Consider the following 21585-nt stretch of genomic DNA (forward strand, 5'->3'; position numbering starts at 1 on the left):
AATATTTTTTTAGAAAGAACGACTGGTGCTGTGAGTCCCTGAACAAACTGGAAGTATCATTTGAAATGCTTAGAGGATAAAGGTGTTATGTTACATTTTTTGAAACATTCCATTCTTGTGGTTCATTCATGTGTTATATTTTAATCATGCTACGTAACACATCATTTAGTTGAGTCCTCGTCTGAGTGCAGATATTTAGAAACGATGAAGGCGGTGTGTTAACGGATAAAGTTGTAAAAGTCAATTTTCCCGAAATATTCAGTTTGTTACATACCACCTTTATCCTCCAAGCGCTTCTTTTAATTCAGCGTCTTAAAAATAGGATTGTAAAATATTTCGCATGGGGAATTGTATCTACAGGGAGACACAAGAACCCAGATATGAAACTGATTGATATTTTCGAAATGAGACAGTGAGACAGTGGATCGGAGATAGAGAATTTGCTCACAGGATCAGAAAAGATTAAAGAAATCTTTTTTTAAAAAAAAAGTTTGGAGAGGTGGAGCAAGAACAATAAGGAACATGTGAAATTTTGTATTAGTGTTAGTAATGTATATCCAAAGTTAACTTCAGTAATTTGAGTAACTTATACTCTGTTTTCTGCGGGAGACCTGAGATTTCTATTTGATTCTTTGCTTATTGTAAATATTTAGTTAAATATTTAGTTCATAAAAAATGAGATCCTGTTTAAATATTGAGTCGGTATAAAAATCTTCTGGTAATCGCTACCAACAGCAAGGTTGTCGAAATTATTGATGAAAAAAAAAAAAATCAAACTTTGGAACATGCAGTATGAAATTTGATGTGTTACTTGCGCTCGCCTTCAAAATTTGCTTGGAAAAGTTTCTGGAAGTAAACTGTAGAATCAGTGTTTTACTTAAATTTAATTACATTCTACTTACGTTTCAAGCAGAAAAAAAAAAAAAAAAAAACCCCTGCAAAGAATAACATAACCACATAATACGGGCAGTTTGTAGAAATTGAATGCTTGTGTAAAGTGTCAGTGGTCGATCTCGGGTGTCTCATGACAACATCGAAAGAGTGCGTGGAATGTTTCAACAAAAGTCAGTGGCTAGAGGAAGCAGGAGACGACGATAATGAGAAATGAATGCAATGATGGAATGAATAAAGTGGAAGGAAACGACAAAACCTCGAAAAAACCACGAACATGGTGTTTATCAACCACAAAGCCCACTTGGCGCGAACTGGGATCGAACCAGAGACCCCACACACCAGAGGTGAACGCTCTACCACTGAGCCACCGTGCCCCAGGAAGCAGGAATTTGGACATTCCAAATATGGTGGTATGGATCCCGATGAGACGGTATGGAAAGTATTGTGTAAGCATCTGTATTTTAAATCGTACAGATGCGATCGGTGCGGTCCCGTACACCAGTAGACAGTGAAAAGACCTTTTTACAAGGAGATGCTGTTGAAAATTATGGAAAACTGTTTCATAGGAAGACCCATCTTTTCTGACGAAACCGAATTCCACATCAGTGGCAAGATAAACTGATCCAGTGTCCGCATATCGGAGTCCTAGGCTGATCTGAGAATCCGCCCAATCATAGCAAAGATAATAAAACTATTCCCGCAACGGTAAATTGAATAATTGCCGAAGATTTACGACTTGCAAAGATGCATAAGGCTTGAGTTTATACAGTGTGTCCTCACACATCATCGAAATGAATACGAACAATTGTAAGCTGTACCAACCCAGTCTTTCAGGGCCCGTTGGTAGTTGCAGTAATTTCGGACAAAAAATTCAGATATAGTCGGAATGTAATATAAACGGTGATCTATCATTTTGTAAGTCGTCGTAATTGGTACATGAATATGCTATAAGTTTTCTTCTCGGCTTTATGGTTGTTGATTAGTATTATACTTCAAAGCTTCTCTTTGCAAAGTGGACAAAAAGGCCAAAGTTAATGCAACTTTTTATTAGAAGAACATCGAGTAGCCACTTTATCGCTTTGATACTCCATCCGTGTTTGGTAGCGACACAGCTCGCATTATCATTCACCAAAACAAGGCATACGGCAAAGTCAACAGCGACGTATATGAATTGGATGGTACTTGTGAATCGAGAGTTCTTGTGATTTCTTTTATAGACATTCTTCTGAAATCTCCTGGTTTCCGTTGTTGAAGCAGCTTCGCATTGTCGACAGCCGCTGACACTCGATGCTTTTGGGAAAGTTAGCCAACAAGAATGGAACAAATTTGATCAGACTGTTTAACATAATTCCCAGTAGAAATTCAATTGAAGGGCGATAACTAACATACAGAACTTTCACTTGGAGCAGGTTCGTTGGTGGCGTTAATGGAGACAACCATCTCGTTCGCCGGATCTTACTTCGTGTGATTTCTGTTTCTAAGGGTTAAAGACAACATTTACGTTCTTCTGTTGTCCACTCCATCTAAGAACTTCGTGAACGGATAACGCATGTACTGCAAGCCATTATCACTCACATCCAATACTGTCCAGAGTACATTTGATTATCCTGTGGATTATGTCGTATGACCCAAGGCATGCATTGAAGAACTGTAGTTAAGGAATGAGAAACTTCTATAGTTCCTACTACTGACAGTGTGTTGTACCCGTATACGATGAGAAATAAAACTTTTGATTAATTTTTGAAACTGTGCCATTTTTATGTATGCCCTGTACATATAATCTTCGTCGACACATCCTTGATGAACAAGCACATAATCTATGTTCAAATAAGAATAAGTTTAGAGGAGATATCGATTTTAAAATCGATAAATCGAATGGCTTTAATGAACTAAAAAGTGTAGAAAGAAATCAGGTTAGTAAAACACATAGGATAGTTATGCTCAAGTAATACTCAATCACAAAAACATGAACGCCACTTGTAAGTTAGGTAAAATTACTAAAAACGATTTAACAATATACTAAAGCTAGATCGTCTATCCTTTATGAATTAGTGGAGTTCGTTATTCGTGCAATAAATTGAAAGAACATACTAGAAAGAATTCCCGGAGTTAGACATATGGACACATCTGAAGGAATTTTACATGATCTTCAATCGTTGAAGTTGAACGAAACAGAATAATCAAACTGATAAACACCCAGTTAAATCTCAACTCTAGGACAACTTAATAAAAAAAAGAGTCAAATTGTTGATTTTTACGTTATGAAGGTGTCAGCAGAAAGTGTTGACTGCCGATAATGTTAGCAGCTCAGTTTAAGTGGCTAGTTCCTCTGATTGATGTCATTCTGGATTGGTACAGAGGCAAGACCATACCATCACTAGCACAAACAACTGGCAACAACTTCAATAAATTCCACCAAGAGCTCAAATAGGATTTTCGTCCCAATATCTAAACACACACACACACATATATATATATATATGTATGCATGTAAGTATATGAGAGAGAGAAAATATTATATATATAATATTTTCTCTCTCTCATATACTTACATGCATTCACCAACAAATATCTGCTTATATTTTAACACAATAGTTAGTTCAAAAATTCAAAATTCATTGTTGAGAAAAATTCAGGAAAGAAAAGATACCTGCCCGATTAAATTATTTGTTAAATATAAGATGTACGTACGAACATTATACATGTAAAAACTCATTTATTATAATTAACGTTGATAATTATAATAGCATTATAATGCTTATTAAAGGCGAATACCCATTTTCTTTAGAAAGTTATTATCTTTTTTGGCAAGATATATAATACAATGTATATAAGGGTTCTATGGCTCGAGAAATTCATGTTGAGATCGTTCATTTTTAGTAAGGCTCCACAGTTGTCTACCGTTATTCCTCTTATGCATGAATTGGTGACTGCTGCGCGAGAAAGCCGTTTGTAATAATAGAAGAACTCTTAACTGATGTGCTTTCAATACTAACATCCTGATACAGTAGAGTCCCGCAAACTCTACCTGATGCGAACTGAGAGGGTATCAAGTTACCAAAAATGTCGAATTTTACGAAATAAAATCTGTTTTTCACAACTCGTAATATTTTACTGCATATTGCTCTAGTGAAAATCCTACATAGAGTAGTACTACATACCCAAAAAAAAGTTATAGAAAAACAATTAAAAAAACAAGCTGAAAAACTTCCTGGTACTATGTAGGAAAATATCCCATGATGCTAGACTGTCTCTCACACTCATTTTAGTTCCGTGCAGCTTCATCACATACGCACCAGAGAAATAGTATTCATAAAAAAGCCTTGTTCCCTTCAAGTAAAAGAGCATTCCTTCAGCGGCCTGTAGACTTACATTGTATAAGTAATCTCAGCTTTTAACATTAAAGGGAAGGTATAAGATAAATAAGAATTTCCAGAGAAAGAGAACAAAAACTGTCACCAAATGTGTTAGATAGTTCCAAGAATTAGTGAGGCAAAGAAAAAGGAACGAAAATTGAAAAGTTAAATGCCATAACAAATCTTTGAACAAAACATGAAAACTTGCGGACATACGCATGAAAATTTACTGTAATTACAATACAGTAATTAAAATGTACGTATACTATTTGTACCATACTGTATAAACGTTTAGAAATTATTATTGTCTAGGCATTACTAGTCCTCCACATTATTTCAAAGATAATGCTCTGCTTGACCAAGCGGGATCCTACTCTATTCGGTTTTGACAAGAGAAATATTATCAAAAGACAGGCAAGGTGGTAGTACGTGAAAGATTTTTAAAAAATGGATCATATTTGCTAGAATAACGTGGCGACTGAACAGGAAGTCGAACGATATCAAGAGCAGTATTTTATCTGGCTCTATAGGAAACCTTGTGATCTCTAATAGTGTATAGCAGTAATGCTGTTATCTTCGGAATGTTATTCCATCCATATTCCAACGTACGCTAATTTTATTAAAACTGTTAAAAATCAGCATCATAATGGTGCTTTAGTTCATTACTTAATACGGGAAAGTATTTTTTTTTTCATTGAAATGAATAGGAATCTTAATAATACGATTGTACTAATTCCTTCGCTGTATCCTTTGTAAAGAATTTTAAATGTAAAGAAAAATTTGACATAGTTTTAATATTACTTGAACTATGATTTGTAAATGTTAAAATCATTCTTCAGCGAATTCGGTATTAATGAATAATGACATGTAAAAATAACATTAACGGGGGAATATGAAAAATGATACGTACTCATTTCAAGGGAAAATTCTCATGTACCGTATTGTTACGTTATGAGCAACATTTTTTCAAATAATAGAAATTAGGGTGCAGGTGATTTCACGCGAATGATAAGTACGTATATTCCTTCAACACAGCAACATTTACTTGTTACATATATACTCACAGCATCTCATTATTGTTGGGTTAAGGTTGTGTGTCATTCAATTAAGTTAACGTTTGCTACTTAGTACAGTTGTTGGTCCTTTTAAAATAATCTGTTTAAACTGAAACGCTTTTGTGCAATTGCAGGAGTAGTGATGCCTTGTGCAACTAGCTGCGGCGGTATTTCTTCCTTAATTAAAGATGCAGCTGCAGCTTATATACGCAAGAATACTAAATCGGCTAAGCTACTAGGATTGTATAGCTATTCAGCAGACTTAATTTATGTATTTTTGTTACTTAGTAGTTGTAGTAGCAAAATCGTCATTCAAAGACTTATGTTCGAAAAATAAATAAATAGAAGATAAACACGAAGAACGCAGTCGTAAAATTAAAAAAAAAAAAATCGTAAAATCATTGATTTGTTGCTCAATAAATTATGAATGTAAATAGATCAACTTAAAAGACTTTTGAAGAAATAAAAATAAAAAATAAAAATAATTGTTGAACCTTAATATTTACTGCGAAATCATAAATTGTGTTTGATGTATTTTAGTATGTAGTTAATGATCTGTTATTGATACTAACATAAAGTTTTTAGTTTGTGCATTTTAAATGTCAATATGCATTTTTTCCCCTTTTGTTCAATAACTAGTAGAGTGATAGGAATAAATTTTGAATGTTGTTGTTACCCCCTTTTTATAAACATTCCATCAGAATAGAAAGTTTAATTTTAATCGTTCATTATGAAAGAACAGAAAGTAAGATTTTCCCCTTTTCAATTTCCAGAACGAAATTTGAATCCTAAGGCAGCATGTTTGAAGAGAAGGGAAGAAGAGAAAGCTGAGGATGGTCCGAAGTTAGCAGCGCATCACCTCGGACACCCCACCCATATGGCTCCCCCGTTTTCTTCCATGCCTGTAAGTTCCACTGAAGTACTAAAGTCACACTAGTCATTTCATTTACTTACCATTGTATTATTCTACATATTCAAGAAGATAGCAATTTATGTTAATTTGCAATAAGTTAGTTACTTCTAGCTCATTGGAATAGTTGAAACTTGGGTGATATTCAAATGTTTTCTAGGTAAAATGATCAGCGTATATTAGCGCGAACCATCAATGCTGTGGCATTTCATTAACTACCTAGAATGTAATTACATACAAGTTTTCATATTAAGTTTTCTCTTGGCTTTTGTGTTAAATAAATTACGAGTATGTGGTTTAAGACACGTACATATCCAGCATAATGTTTACTTACACACTTCCACATGCACACAGTGTTCTGTTGTTAGTAATTTGAAAACAAATTGAACAATACGAGTACGGCTGTCTTTGGCATAGAGTGAACGTAAATCTCTGTTACTCACCGAAAACTGTATTTGAATATTCTATATGTTCCAAAATTATTAATAGAATAAAATGTCGAGAAGTATGCACTCTTGCTGGTACCTACCCAATACTGACACTGTTGTAATAATGTTTAAATAATTATGTTTTTCTAAATGTGTATATTCCAAGGTTGTCTGAAAGAGACTAAAAGAAACATGGTACAAATTGCAGTGTATTAAATGAGATACAGTAATAGAACAACAATTTTTGGAGTTACTAATACAATGTGAGACAGCAAATAATGTAGGTTAGATAAATCGGAGTTTGTTGTTTATTACACCTTATCTGGTAGTTAGAAACATTAGTAAAAGCACTTTACATATCAAAGGTTATTACCAAATATAGGCTATAATAAAACTAGTTTTTCCCTTTTTTAAATTATCAAAGCAGAGTCTAATCGTGATTATCGTAAGTGGAAAAAGTCAAGACAGTAAACCTACCATAGAAGTATCAGACATACAATAATAAGAGAAACTTGTTAGTAGATAAAGGAATATGACATCAGACATATTTTTCGTTGAGCTACGATATAATTACTTGGACTAAAATATCTCTGTTTTGGAACCAAATTATTTCATTAATTTAAAAAAAAAAAAATCCTCAAATTTTTCAAGTTTCTTATATTCATAAAATAAAAGCAAATTGTTGATTTATGTGCGAATGTATATTTCAAATTGGCACTGATCATTTGTTTATGTAAGTACAATAAAAATTCTACTTGTTCGTTATATATTTTTCGCCATTTTTATGCAAGATTAAAATATTTAGCGTACGTTAAGCAATCCAAGGGATCATCATCGCAGAAATAGCACGTTGTCATTTTATCCTCCTCTATTTTTGCCTACATCATTCTTCTGTTGGCCTTACCTAAAGGCCTATTCCCTACCGTTGACTAGAACTTTACGCCCCTGACATGTTCCTCATCCCAGGGACATTTTCGAACTATTTTAGACATCTTAATATTATTAAGATTTTACAGTTTTATTCTCGTTAAGATGATAAACTTATTATTAATTTTCCCCATATGACTGGCAAAGATGTTTTCTGTCTCACATTGTCATTTCACTTTTATGAACTCAGATAGGATAATTATTTAAAATTTGCTGCATAAATTGTGTATATAGATATATATCTATTTCAATACTTTGAACTTGTTAAAATTAGCAGAAATTATACTGTTTATAATGGTTTATATATGTAAAAAAATATAAGAAAGTAAATTAGCAATTCCAAGACTTCCTCCTGATATCTATAATAATTCTGTAATAGTTAGAAGCGATGATGCCTCCTTCTCACCAAACGGAACAGGGACAATACCCAACAGTGCCAGCACAAGATCAGCATGAGCCGCTGGAGTGGAGAGGCAAGTGCTTTTCATAAATAACAAAACTAGCTTCTTGAATCAAATTGTGAACGCTTTAATAACTTACCTTAGCTGCTGTTCTTATGTGTGAGAATATTTAAATAGCAGGACATACCCTTGCTCAAAACTCATACTTTTCTGTTAACCACTGAACTATGATAGTATTTTTTTAAAAATGTATTTTCTATTTTTGTTTGAAAATAAGATCGTGAGCGGAAGTAAATTTATAAATTTCAAAAGAAATGGTAAGGCCTGCGTGATGGATGTGTATTTCGAAGTGAAATGTCCTTTCGTCAGCTAGCTAAGTGTAATGAATGATACGGTTTTGATTAGGGTACACCCTTGTTTGGGCATGCATATTTTAACTAACTAACTAATATATATATATATATATTATTTGCTTGAAATCTTAAATCCATACACGATCAGAAGAGAACAAGAATTTCGTAGTACATTTTCTGCTCCATGCTTATTAAATTATTTGCTGGCGAAGAGATCTTTCATTTTTCAAGTACGCATCCTATTTCTGTTATATGGTTTAATACACCATACGTTCGTTTATGCATTTAGCTGTATCATCAGTATGATAACATGATTACAAAAGGAAAGGAAGGTATGAAAAGTATGATTGAAAAAAATTAATCATACCTTAGATTGTGTTACGAATTTTTTTTCTGCACTTTATCGACGTTCTTGCTGTTGTCTTTGTCAACAGAATAAGGTTATTCAAGAGCTTATTGATTCACTTGTGGTGCAAAGCTAAAATGGAGTTTTAAAAAATCCATACAAATTGGTGTCGTCTAATTCCTGAGTGCTACTACAGTGAGATATTTTTTAATGGAGCAACAGGCGTATCTTATTGAAGAAATCACTTCTTTGTATCATTTTCTGGAATGAAATTTAAATTTTTCCGTCACACTTATTAAACGACATGAAAAAAAAAAATCTAGATACAGAAGATATATCCAGAGCTCTTTCATGCCAATGTAGTTTACGCAACTTCAATGCAGGAAATCTCCGTTCGATTTCCATTGGCTATCATGTGTTTCGGATCTCACATTAAGTTGTAGGTTCGCGTTTCATATAGCTTAGATGCTGAAAAAGGACTCTGAACTTCAACTCAACCAACTAATTAAGATTTTTCCAAAAAATACAGAGAATATTCATTAAATTGACTGGTAACAAATTGAAACAGATGAGTATAGTTTCACAGTGTGAAACTAAAACTTCCTAACTGTCCAAATTCAATACTCGAACTTGAAGTAGTGCATGTCTAAGTACTGGTTGCAATAGAATAAAATCAAAGATAAACCCGTTCCTTAAACGGTGAATCCATATAAAAAAAGCAATTTCTCGCTATCCGTTACTGATTTTGTTGAGGGCAATAAGGGTTGAAAGCAAAAATTGTTTATTTCAGCCATTTCCGATTTGAATAAAGGGCTAAGGGAGGAGATAAAACCTATTTTTGAATACTGAATCGATTGCAAAAAATCGCTTCTTGATACCTTTTGTTCTACGGAAATCAGTATTGAAACCAGAAAAATAGTTTTGGTAGAATGTTGTGGATAGTCATGATACATTGTCTTGAGACACTGAATCGTTTGTAAAAACCAGCTCGCTATCTCCTACCGTTTCGTTCTATGGCGATAAATGTTGAAACTAAAAATGACTAATTTGTACTACTTCCGGTTTGAATAGAGTTAACGGAAGAGATGAAAGTTACGTTGGGAATCTGAATCGACTACAGAAAAACGCATGTCGATATCCCTTACCGTTTTTGCTCTGATATCTGTCACCAGACGGACAAAGTCATTCTGTAAGACTCCCGACATTTATGCATAGTATGGCTTGGAAGTCTAATAATGAACATTTATCGAACATATGAAAAGTTCGTTATGGTTAATGCTTTGTGTTTTGTTTCCAGGTTCGGTAAGGGACAGTTATTTATCACAATAAATTCGTGTACACACGTTCAGAGCTGTTTTCTCACAATTTTAATTTATTATCAGTCAATTAAACAACATTCTCCGTACTTGTTAGGCATATTTTGTATATATTGCATCTAACTTTCCTTAAATTATTCATGTGCATTCAGCAAAATTTGATGTTAACTGCAAAAACTTTCCAACTCCAGAAGTTGGTGTAAAGAAGCAATTTTTCAACCAGAGAAGTCGGTTTGTAGTGCTTCATCTCACTGTAGGTATCATACAGGATTATGAACAAGCGAGTATGCATAGATTTTTTAATTCGAGTTTTTAGCATTGCATCATAAGCACAACATGTTGTATCAGAAAACCAATGAGCTTGTGAGTGACTCAGTTCTGATAACAAAGACAGTAACAACTGTCTAAATAGTTTTTGTGGCGTAACCTAAAGTAGCTCTCAGTACATATCATTTTCTCAGTTTTAATAATAATGCGGCAGTTCCTCGCTTTAAATAAAATAGAAAAAGAGTCGTTATTTCTCCTTTAGTGTTATAGAATTTGTATATATTATGTTAAGAAATAGTAAAATAAAGCATAAACGCTTTTGTTATTATTTCACCAGATATGAAGGGAAGGAAAGAATGGGCCTGTGAAGCGTACAGATTTTGAGTACCAAGTGACACTCACCTAGGCACTACACAGCGATTTTTAAATTAGTTAATTTTTCTTTTCTACTTCCCACTTTTTGATTTGATTTGATTTCGGTTTAACGTCCCGCTCAGCAGCGAAGCTATATGAGTCGTCGACCTACAGCTTAACGTGGGATCCGAATCACGTGAGTTCCAGCCGGGAGTCATACTTGGGTCTCGCTCGCCAGAGGCACGTATGCTAACCGCTTAGCCACGAGGGAGTTCCCACTTCCCACCTCATGGAGTTTTTAGTGAAAGACACCTTTTTTCTTCTTTTCTTTTGTGAGATATTCGCTGTTCAGAGCGTAGATGTGACACCTTACATCAATCGTATTTCCTTAAAGAAATGTAACAAACACTAATCGAAACGTTCATCATTACTGAGACATCACCCTTCCCACTCAGACAGAGATATTCCCATGCACCGTGTATGGGAAAACGGTATTACTTGTTGTAGAAGAAATACCGAAATTGACAACCAAGACCGATGAAATTAATGCAAGCTCTCCTGGAAGACAGATTGCTTGGCGGAATGACAACCAGCGTTTACAGGGTATCTCAGAAAAGCCCGATTTACGGTATTTAGTTTGCTAATAGTAAATGCTAAACTTGTATTTTAATAGAAATGGCCTGTATAGGTGATTGAAAGTTAAGTTCTCGTCCATCGTTCTCTAACTTGGATGGACTTCATTCTAAATGGTGACTGTGCGAAGTGACTTATTTTAAGGTTGTCATTTTCACGGAAACATTTTGTGAAATCAGTTTTGCAATATGTTACAGGGAACATATCTTTCATGTAGTATAATGTATAGATACTACATAGGCTGCAAAATTTAAGAGGAAGCTTTTTTTTTTACAAGTTAACTAGGTGTGTTTTTTCGCGATGCTGTTGACAAGTTGCGTTGTCCAAATTTCCGTGTAGTTTCGTAAGGATGAATGCTTCGATCCATGTTCATTATCTTGATTGTTAAACTCCATTTAGTGTAAATTATCACTTCAATGAGTGAGTCATCTCTCACCGATGACAAAGTTAATATTTTGGCACGAAATACATCTCTCGTCAGCTCTTCTCGTTGAAAACCCGTTAAAAAGGAAATCCCTTGGGTTAACCTACTCCCCCTTTTCACTCAATGTCAGACTGATTTTTGAAGTTGCATTACATATATCAATATATTTCATTGTAACTAATGTGTTGTAATTTTTAACCTTTTTCCATGTCCTGGTGATGAGTACAGATAAGTACTCGAGATATGCAGATTGCAAGTACATTGCTTGTAGTTAGACAGTATCAGAATTAAGGACAAACTTAATTTCTTTTTGCGGATTTTCAAATCATTAGATAACATTGTGAAATAAAATTATTATAGCATCCATTACTTACGTCTGGTTTTAGAAAGAAAGGAGTTATTGCAGATGTTATGTGAAATGGTACTATCAACTAGAAAGAGGTAGCATGCGATGTGCGTATCAAACAGAAATCACTGCCGTCGTTTTCGTTTCGCTTTGTTTGGGTATGAAACTCCATTCAAAATCAAGTGGCAAATAAGATTGTGCCTTCTGTCGTCCCGAGTTCAAACCTCGATAGTGATAGAATGCCTTAATCAGAGATAAAACTTGAACATAGATTCGCGTTCCACTTAAACAATAGATCTCATATAGCCTCTCGGTAGTCGTTAAATTTCAAGCAGTTAAAAAGTGTTAAGAAAATACACTAATACTTACCATAATATTAGAGACAGTTTTCATATTCGAGAATACTTTTTAAAGAATGCTTGTGGAGTTTATGAATCAATTCTACAACTTTAGTCATGGTTTTTCATGATGCAAGCAATAAAAATAATAAATAAAGTACAATTAAATATTATGGTTGTATATAATAAGAGATTTACTTGAGTATATTTACGAAGAAAATAATGAAATAATCAAGTAATCGCTGAGCAAAGCAAATAAACTTTTATTATAAAACTAACATTATGTAATAATTCTATAATATCGTTTGCTTTGCTCAACGATTAGTTGACTATTTAACTATAATACGGAAAGCTGGTATAATGGAGAATATTGAAAAGAAAGAAATATGTCAATAAAAAATTATTATTTCTAGTAAGGATACAAAGATAATCTTACAACTATAAAAAGAGAAAAGTTTACTGTTTCATGTATATGTAATATTATGGGGAAAATCGTGTCAAATGTGGGTTTTATCTAATGATACTTAACTGTTTGAATGTTCGCTTGACTTCTTCGCTTTTAGCTAAATTGTCACTGTAGCTAATATCCTCTTGATTTAGTGAGTAGGACGAGCGCCTTTGGAGTACGCAATCCTGGGTTCGATTCCCGGTGGGAGAACATTAAAAGAATTGGGTTCCATCTTAAACTGTAGGTCCACTTGTCATATAGTCTTGGTGCTGAAAGGAACGCTGAATTTCAACAAATACAAGCTCAGGAGTTCGGTTTCAGCAAAATAGTATGATTTCAAGTCAGTATGTAATATTGTGTAAGACAGTATAACTGATACTGTTCTCATTAGTGTAAGATAATAAAAAGAGTTTAAACCGTTATTTGTAGTTTACATTCAGAGTTCAGATTTTAGTCGATTAGGGCAGGAGGATAGTGTGACACGAGTTTCGCAGAATTGCCTTCAAACGTTATAAGAGTTCAGTTCACTGAGATTAGAGTTTTCAGATTCAGTTCAAAATTGTGTGAAAAGTTTATTAATCTACATGATTTCAAGTTATATTTTATATGAAACTAGCGCTGTTACAAAACTGAACTGTTCAAAATAAAAATTCTGTTTTCAGTTCGACAGTTAGTTGAGGAACTCGAAAAGAGTTAAATTTTCTTATTTGAAAAAAGAAGCACTGACCTGTGTTCTGATAGTAATTTGTTTTCTTTCAGGCTCCTCAGCCCCCAATGCCACATAGCCAACCACAATCCCAGTAGCAGTAGGGGCTGTGAACATACTCCACACGAAGATAGAGAAAAAAGGCGGTCCTTCCAATCTGGGAGGCGAGGCAACTAAGCATTATCCACTGCATTGTTAAGGACAGTGAATTTAGTGCTTTAATGAGTGCAGACAGTGAGAAATGTTTCCAAGTGTGCTGGGAGCTATTTGGCCAGTTATTACATTATGTATTTAAAAACAAAGGTAAAAGCTACTGTAAAAATAAACAAAACAAAAAAAAATGAAAAATAGTAATGACGGTAAGAAATTTTAAGAACCGCGTTTTAAGAAAAATAAATACGTTTGTCCAGAACTATATACTATTCACGTACACACACGTACGTAACACCAATGCTATGGTGTCCATGTGTGTGTATGAGTGTGTGGCTCTTCCTTCAAATCGCCCTTCCTCCTCAACCTCTTCTATCATCTTGACCCTCTGCTCTCCTGTAACATGTTGGATTTAGTGATAAAAAAGATCGAAACGAGCTCTTTCACCATGAAATGAAAATACTTACTTTGTAGGAAAAAGCTCCCTATAAAACTATTGCCAAAAATAAGTATATATTATATATATACATATATATGTATATATAATATATATATGGACTACATTATGAAAGTAACAAATCAAACTTTGACACAATAAAAGATCGTATAGAGATCTAAGGGCTTGCTTTGTCTTCGTAAAGAATATGAAAACCGTTTTTAGTAAGCAGCCATATAACGAAGTGGGGAAAAAGTCTCGGATGTACAGAAGGTAATTTGACTGACAAAGAGTGTGTGAATAAATGTGAACCCTTCAGTGCTCCTGAGTGCATGAGTGAAACATTCTTTGTCAGATGAAGAAATTGCATTAACTTGGTGTGTGAAGACAAAGAGAAAAATCGAAGAGAAACGAAGAAGGTTGACTTTACCTGCAGTTGCAGAGCTGTTACTTTAAATAATTTTTCAGATAATTATATTATTATTATTATTATTGATTACGATTATTATTATTACTTTTGTGTTTTTGAAATTGAAACATTGTTCTGGTAGACACGGTAGCTTAATTTTATAAGGAGCAGCATAATTAGTGTAGATTGTTAGTGTTTTCAGTTATTCACTTTCCGATGCTTTTTTCTTTCTTTTATATTTCCTCCTCTTCGTTGTTATGAAGCTCTTGACATTAATCGAAAAAACAGGCAAAAGAACTAAATAATATCCAGTGATTGGAATTTGATGTAATTTTATAGCGTATTTTTTAATAATCTCGAATTCCGTGAAAATAATAACAGAAAAAAGTCATTACAGCTGAACTGTTGGCATGATGTAAATGTGTTCTAAATAATATGATATAGAAATGGGAAAAAGTAATTGCTACATAAGATCTCCTTTATTCAGTGTACTTATGAAGTTGAGTTTAGAATTTTGATTCATGAAATCATATTTAAAAAATCTTCCATTATCATTCCATCTGTATGATATCGGTAAATATGTTTTGAAGTAATACAAAAACACTGTCTGGTTCAGTGTAGACAATGGTTAATGGAAAGCAAACAGCAAACAAGATATGCATTTAATGAAAGAAACCTAATGTTCTTGATACTTGGTTAGTATTTTTGTTACCTTTTTATGTATTGTCAGGTATTTTTCTCTGATTCTCCACTACAAACTCCTTATAGATTTTTTAAATTGTAATGCATGTATATATATATATATATTAAAAATGTATTTTAAAACGAGAGAAAACATCAAGTAATCTTAACATCCTGGAAATTTATTCACGGTGAACACCTTACATTACATTACCAAAGAAAACTGCCCAAATGTGCTGGAAACATAATTGGGCTTACACACCATCCTTTAAAATAACGTAAAAATGACATAAACCTTTTTCTGAGAAAGACTTAATACTTTATATATAAAATAAAACAAAAGAGCAGCTGATAGACAATATCATTACCTCATAGTTTTTTATTTATTTTTTTTTAACTTGACGCATGACGACTTATATATATATCTATACCGGACTGGTACTTTTTCGCAGAGCTTGTAAACCGTCAAAAATATGTTGCAAGAGCGTTTGGGAAGAGAAATAAGAGCTTAATGCAGTAGCGTACGTATGGTATTTAATTAAATTCTCGAATATGCATTCAAACAAGAAAATACGAGCATTTGTCTCTTTTTCTTTTTGATCTTGAAGACATTTTTAAGTTTGTTGATGTAAACAAAAGAGAATCCGACTAAATATATATATATAAATATATATAAATGTATACTTGCCACTTTTAAATACTATACTGTATATCATTCATGTTTTTTTATTATTATGATTATTATTATTATTATTATTATTATTTTATAGAAATAGAATTTTTCATCACTCTGTAATAATTGTTTAAAGGAGAGATGTTTAAGGAAGACAGTCATTTTTATATACATTGTTTATTTGACATTCATCTAAAGAAATGTATTTCAAAAAGATAGAAGAATAAAATATTTAAGTGCTGGTTTTGATTCTTGGCTGTGTAATTTTGCTTCAAGAGGGGAAATAGTTTGCTGGAAATTGCATTTTTATCATGATCATCAAGCAAATTATCCTTCCATTATGAATTGTAATTTTACCCTTCTTTTTATGAATTGTATTTGTGAAGAAAAATTTTAAAGAAATTAGAATATGTTGAAATGGAAGTTTATGGGTCCAAAGAGACGGGGGAAAAAGTGAGGTAACATACATAATATTTGAACAACACGATCGTAATATAGATGACAACAATTAACAGGCAAAACAGTCTTTAAAAAATAATGCTCCTGCAGTGCAGTGACCTTAAAAAAAAATATGTAAGAAAGAAAGAAAGAAAGAATGAATGAATGAAAAAAAATCTTTCTCTAATGACAAGTTTTTCATTATGATATTGCAAGTGATGTGATTCACAGTGTAATGATATATCTTGTATTGTGTACCATATAATGTATTTTTCATTATACTGAATGATCATCAAGATGTTAATAGTGCTCTTATTACCTGACAGAAAATGACATATAATGGAGTGGTGTCAAGAATTGGGTAATTTTAACATATTTGGCTACGAACTCTGAGCCATTAGAAAAGAAAGTACAGAAACCACTTCACTTTTTTTCACATCTTGTTATACTGGAAAACGAGTTACAGTGGGCAGTTGTGCTCCTGATCTTGGTTCTTTTCATGGAAACTAAAAATGAAAGGTAATAAATGTGCCATTTTTCCATAACTTCTCATTGTTTTATTCTACCATAAGAACAAATGAAAACAAAATATAGAGTTTAGCAATACGAACGTCAGAATTTCAGAAATGAGATAAAATGAAAACTACAAATTATATAGCTTGTGTTTTATTATGAAAAGCAAATCAGTGGCATTATGTTTTGAAGATAATATCGTTCAAATGTTCTCTGCTTCGGGGGGTGGAATGCATTCTGAGTCCAACTTTGCACCATTTTTTGCCCATGTATTGCACAGGAAATTCACAAGTATACGTTTAATTTTCCCGCTCAGTTCATGAATTGTTCATGGCCTGTACTCATAAACCTGGCGCGCAAGATAACCCCATAGAAAATATCCAATGGGAAGAGGTAATATAATCTTGGCCACTTCACATTACCATTTCTTGACAGAACATATCCGACCTTGTTGCATTTTGGTGGTAAATTTGAATATTTTTTATGTTTTTGTTGAATTTTGTATCTATCCATGCTAATTTACCACAGACTACTGTACATGTCACAGTTTAATCCCTCCAGTCCAATCAGTGTTGAGAGACACGATTTCAAAGTTCTGACATTCTTATTGGTAAACTCGATATATATTGCATTTGATTAGTTGATGTGCCAAAAGAACATTCTATCTGAATGCTGCTTATTCTAGCTTCGATAACTTAAAAATAAAATCTGATCAAAGCATACATATTATTAATCTGCATACCAGCTTTGGAACTTCTTTTATACAAGAAGACAAATTATGACCAAAGCATATATTATCCAATAAATAATAGCGTTACCGTTTCGGCAAAGATACTTTGGTCAGAATTTGCCTGTACTTATATTTATTTATAATGCGAAAACCATGACTCCTTTCAGTAAGTAAAATCCCTTCTAAAGGCAACTAGATAATAAATATATATCCTTGATATGACCTATTAAACAAACAAACAAACAAAAAATAAAATAAATAATAAAAACTAAGAAATATGATCACCATCTGATTATCAAAGGTTAATTTTGAAAGATGTTAGACCGCACCCTGCGCAGAAGAAGCAATAGTTATAGCAGAAATTTTAAACCGTGTTTAAAATGTGTATCTTCCATTTAACATATTAGAGTTCTTACCAACCTGGAAAAGTCAGGGAATTTGAAGTATGGATTTTTACTTCTCACGACCCATTTCTCTTTTTGCCTTGCCTAGCTATTTGGTAGAAGATATTTTACAAAACAAATGAGTTTGTTTTGCAAAATCCCTATACACTTAAACCGTATATACATATGCACTCATATCCAAAATGATTGTCGCATATCTATAACTGGCTTCTTGTAAGAATATAATTTGATAATGATTTTGCAGGATACTTTTAATACTGATACTATTTGTGTAATCGGGAAATGTCTATTTGTGGTAGGTTTCTTAGGAAAAGAATTATAAATACGAAAATTAGAATGAGTAAACAAAATGTTGCTAATGGACAAAAAAGTTTTATTTTCATTTTATTGTTCTTATTTACTGCTCTTTTGACATGAAATTTGCCACATACATGCCTTTGCTGATTATAGACATATTAACATTATAAGAAATACCGGGCGAATTCGTTATCAAATTATATTCCTACAACAATATATTTATAGACATGCGACAATAATTTTGGACATGAGTGTACATCTGTAATAGATAAGGAATTCCCTGGTCGGGTGTTTTAATTTATTATTATTATTATTATTATTATTATTATTATTCATTATATAAGACCTAGAAAACCTGGAAAGGTTAGAGAATTCGTGTTTGACAAATAAGTGGGAACCCTGCATATGTTACTTTTACTGTCAATACGCAACTACTTCGTAAAACTGCATGAAATGATTTTTTTTAATGTGATTAGCCGAATCACGATTGCCATTTCTATGGTTGTGGCATTTGAATTGATGACTTCATTGGTTTGAATAATGTAAAATATTTCCGAATAGAAATTGTGTATTCTATTAAACATATAGAACGTAGTGGAGTTCTAGAAATTTCTCAAGCATGATTTCGACTTCGACTTTCTATGAAGACGGTTATGTTTATTCCTTTCGTGCTTCACAAGATGATCTGTTCCAAGTGAATTCAATGTAATGAGTTATCAGCATGTACTTATCAAATCGAAAATAACGAGTGCTCAGACATAAAGAAGCCATGTAAGTTGGATTTTTCATACCAATCCAGGTTTCCAGTAGAAAAACCTAATACAGTAAAACCTTCTCTTTATTCCTTCTCTATTGTTTGATTCCCTCTCTTAAGTTTTCACTTGCCTAACTTGGTCGTAGTTATGTTGAACATGCATTATTTTTTACTCTAAGTTGATTACCTATCTATCTGTCTTGAAACTTAGACGCATTGAAACAACATTATTCCTATGCTGTTAATATTTAATTTACGAGGTGTATGCCAAAAGAACCGTTTATATATATAACTCCAATCAAGTTCAATATTTGAGTGAGACCTTTCCGGTTTTCTCAACATAATCCCCGACCACCTCTACACACCACTGCAACCTCCAAAACTGTCTGAGAAGTCTTTTTGTCAGTTATGTTTTAGACACTGAAAAATGTTACTTCCGAGGGCACTTTTTTTACTCAAAACGTCTGCCTTGTAATGAATCTCTCAGTTGTGAAAACAGACAGAGGCCATTGGGGGACAGTTCTTGGGAGTAGAATGGATCAGAGACCACTTTGATGTTATTATGCTGTAAAAAGCAATCTTCTCTTCATCTAGCTGTCAAGGAACCTATCGTGAACCGACTCTGATAGCTTCAAGTGATCTGTCAAAATTCTTGCCACGATGCAATGAGAGAATCCTTTTAGGTTACAGATATCTCAACGATTAGCCTTCTGTCCTCCATGACCAGGGCCTCAATAACATCAATGTTTTTTTCAGGGAATAGCATAGATTGGGCTTCCGCATCCACTTCTGCACAGTATAGTTAGTAAGGGCAGTGTTCTCAGAAACACCCTTCAACTGACGATTAATACCAATACCTTTTTCACATGTAGATAGTGGTGTAATGCATCATTTCAGATCAGTATTAAAAAAAGACTTCGTTTTACAGATGAATATGTTAAAATCAAACATATGAGCTTGAAATTTTGTACACAGTTAAGCGTTAATGTTTACATTTAATTCAAGTGTAATTATGTTTGTACTTATACAGGGTGTCTATCGGGTCACGAAAGTCATGAAAAAGTCATTAAATCATAACACGGTCATGAAAGTCAAGATAAAGTCACGAAATTTAGCTTTAGGGTCACGATTTTTGTATCTGTACGAATATAAGTGCAGACTGGAAAATTGTGTTGTATAAAACGTCAAAATTCAGCGCCAAAAATGTCTGTTGTCGGCTTTAGACGCTACCAAATCGCAAGCAAAGCACGCTTCTATCGCATGCATGAAAATTCGGCTTAATTCACATTCAAATTCGCTCTTGAGACTGTCCTTCAGCTGACACCATTGAGCAGTGGGATGCAAATCGCATCGCATCGCCAAAATCATCTACGCATCTAACCAGTTTATTCAACTGTGAGAAGATACCAACCTTTTATCACTCCAAGAAACAGCCTTTGAAAGTAGAGATAAGATAAAGATAAGTGCTGAAGAATATAGGTACTGTTGTTAGTTTTTGAATGTTACGAAATTTTATGGTTTGGTAAAGAAAAAGTCACGAAATTTCATTTTTGGAATTTTAGTAGACACCCTGTTATAATATCTACTCTTTTTAATTTTTGAACCATGGCAAAATAGCACATACTCTTGATACGCACGTCGTACCTCTGTATATTTTCGATCTTAACATCCATACAAACGATCTTAACATCTTCATTTGTAAGAAATTCTTGCAGAACGTCTATTATTCTTGTTAGTTTTAGATCAGTGTACTCAAGGAAAACTCGTCCATTCAAACCTTCAAAACTACAGATGTTGATGGTTCTATACATTGCGTTTTATTTCTTGATGTCTGCAAGTGTATGAAGAGATGCTTTGTATTCATATTATAAGTTGGCTAATTGTCAAAGGAATCTGTAGTGGCCAACTTAAACAGGTTTTGCTATATTTCTCAAATGATTATAAATCTTCAAATATGTAAGGATGCATGATCATTAATAATAGATGGCTTCTTTCAGTACAACAAACAGTTAACAGTACAAAATAAGTTTGAAATCAAAATGTCGTAGATTTAGACGTCAATAAGAAATATCTAACAATATTGATTTTTTTCCTTTCTGCGTGAAAATTTGCTGAACCTTTAAAAAAAGAAAACAATTAAAAAGTTCAATAAAATTAGTAATCAATATTAAGGGTCTTTACTACTTACATGTAACCAGCTCGAGTTTACTCCGTTTATACATGTATCTCGCTGTTGAACTACCCGGCAGATTATTTTATAACCTGTGTTTTGCTCATATGATACATATTCATTTTTTATACTCAGATAAGTTACATTTCACATTACATGTATTGGTAGAAATGTACTTATAATTTAATCTTAATCTACAAGCAACCTTTGCTGATAAGTTAGAAAAAGCTGTATTCAGAGTTTGGTATGGAACCAGCGTGAAACGAGCTCCGTTACCAGTCAAAAAACTTACCTGAAGTAAGTCCGTGTAATACTCAGCAATGGATAGATGATAAGTCTCCAAAACTCAACTCGAAAACCATTACAGTTCGCATGTGTACGATAATACGTCAACGAGTTAAAATCTCTGTATCCAAGACCATAGTGTT

At 33.2% G+C, this 21585-nt stretch overlaps 1 protein-coding gene across 18 annotated transcripts in view; it reads left to right on the forward strand.

The window, feature by feature from the left end:
- The window catches only part of da (transcription factor daughterless), a 616942-nt gene extending 600108 nt beyond the window's left edge, over nt 1–16834 (forward strand). For 17 of the 18 annotated variants that reach the window (XM_081735768.1, XM_081735771.1, XM_081735773.1 and 14 more), the window contains 3 exons: nt 6079–6209; nt 7950–8043; nt 13556–16834. In XM_081735768.1, coding sequence (XP_081591894.1) covers nt 6079–6209; nt 7950–8043; nt 13556–13581 — 251 coding nt within the window. In that variant the 3' untranslated portion in view covers nt 13582–16834. The remainder of the gene's footprint in view (nt 1–6078; nt 6210–7949; nt 8044–13555) is intronic. The other variant, XM_081735779.1, reaches the window with a different exon arrangement.
- Nucleotides 16835–21585: the final 4751 nt, after the last annotated feature.

This window comes from Thermobia domestica, chromosome 13 (assembly GCF_964235325.1).
Source record: "Thermobia domestica chromosome 13, izTheDome1.hap1.1, whole genome shotgun sequence".
Taxonomy (NCBI): domain Eukaryota; kingdom Metazoa; phylum Arthropoda; class Insecta; order Zygentoma; family Lepismatidae; genus Thermobia; species Thermobia domestica.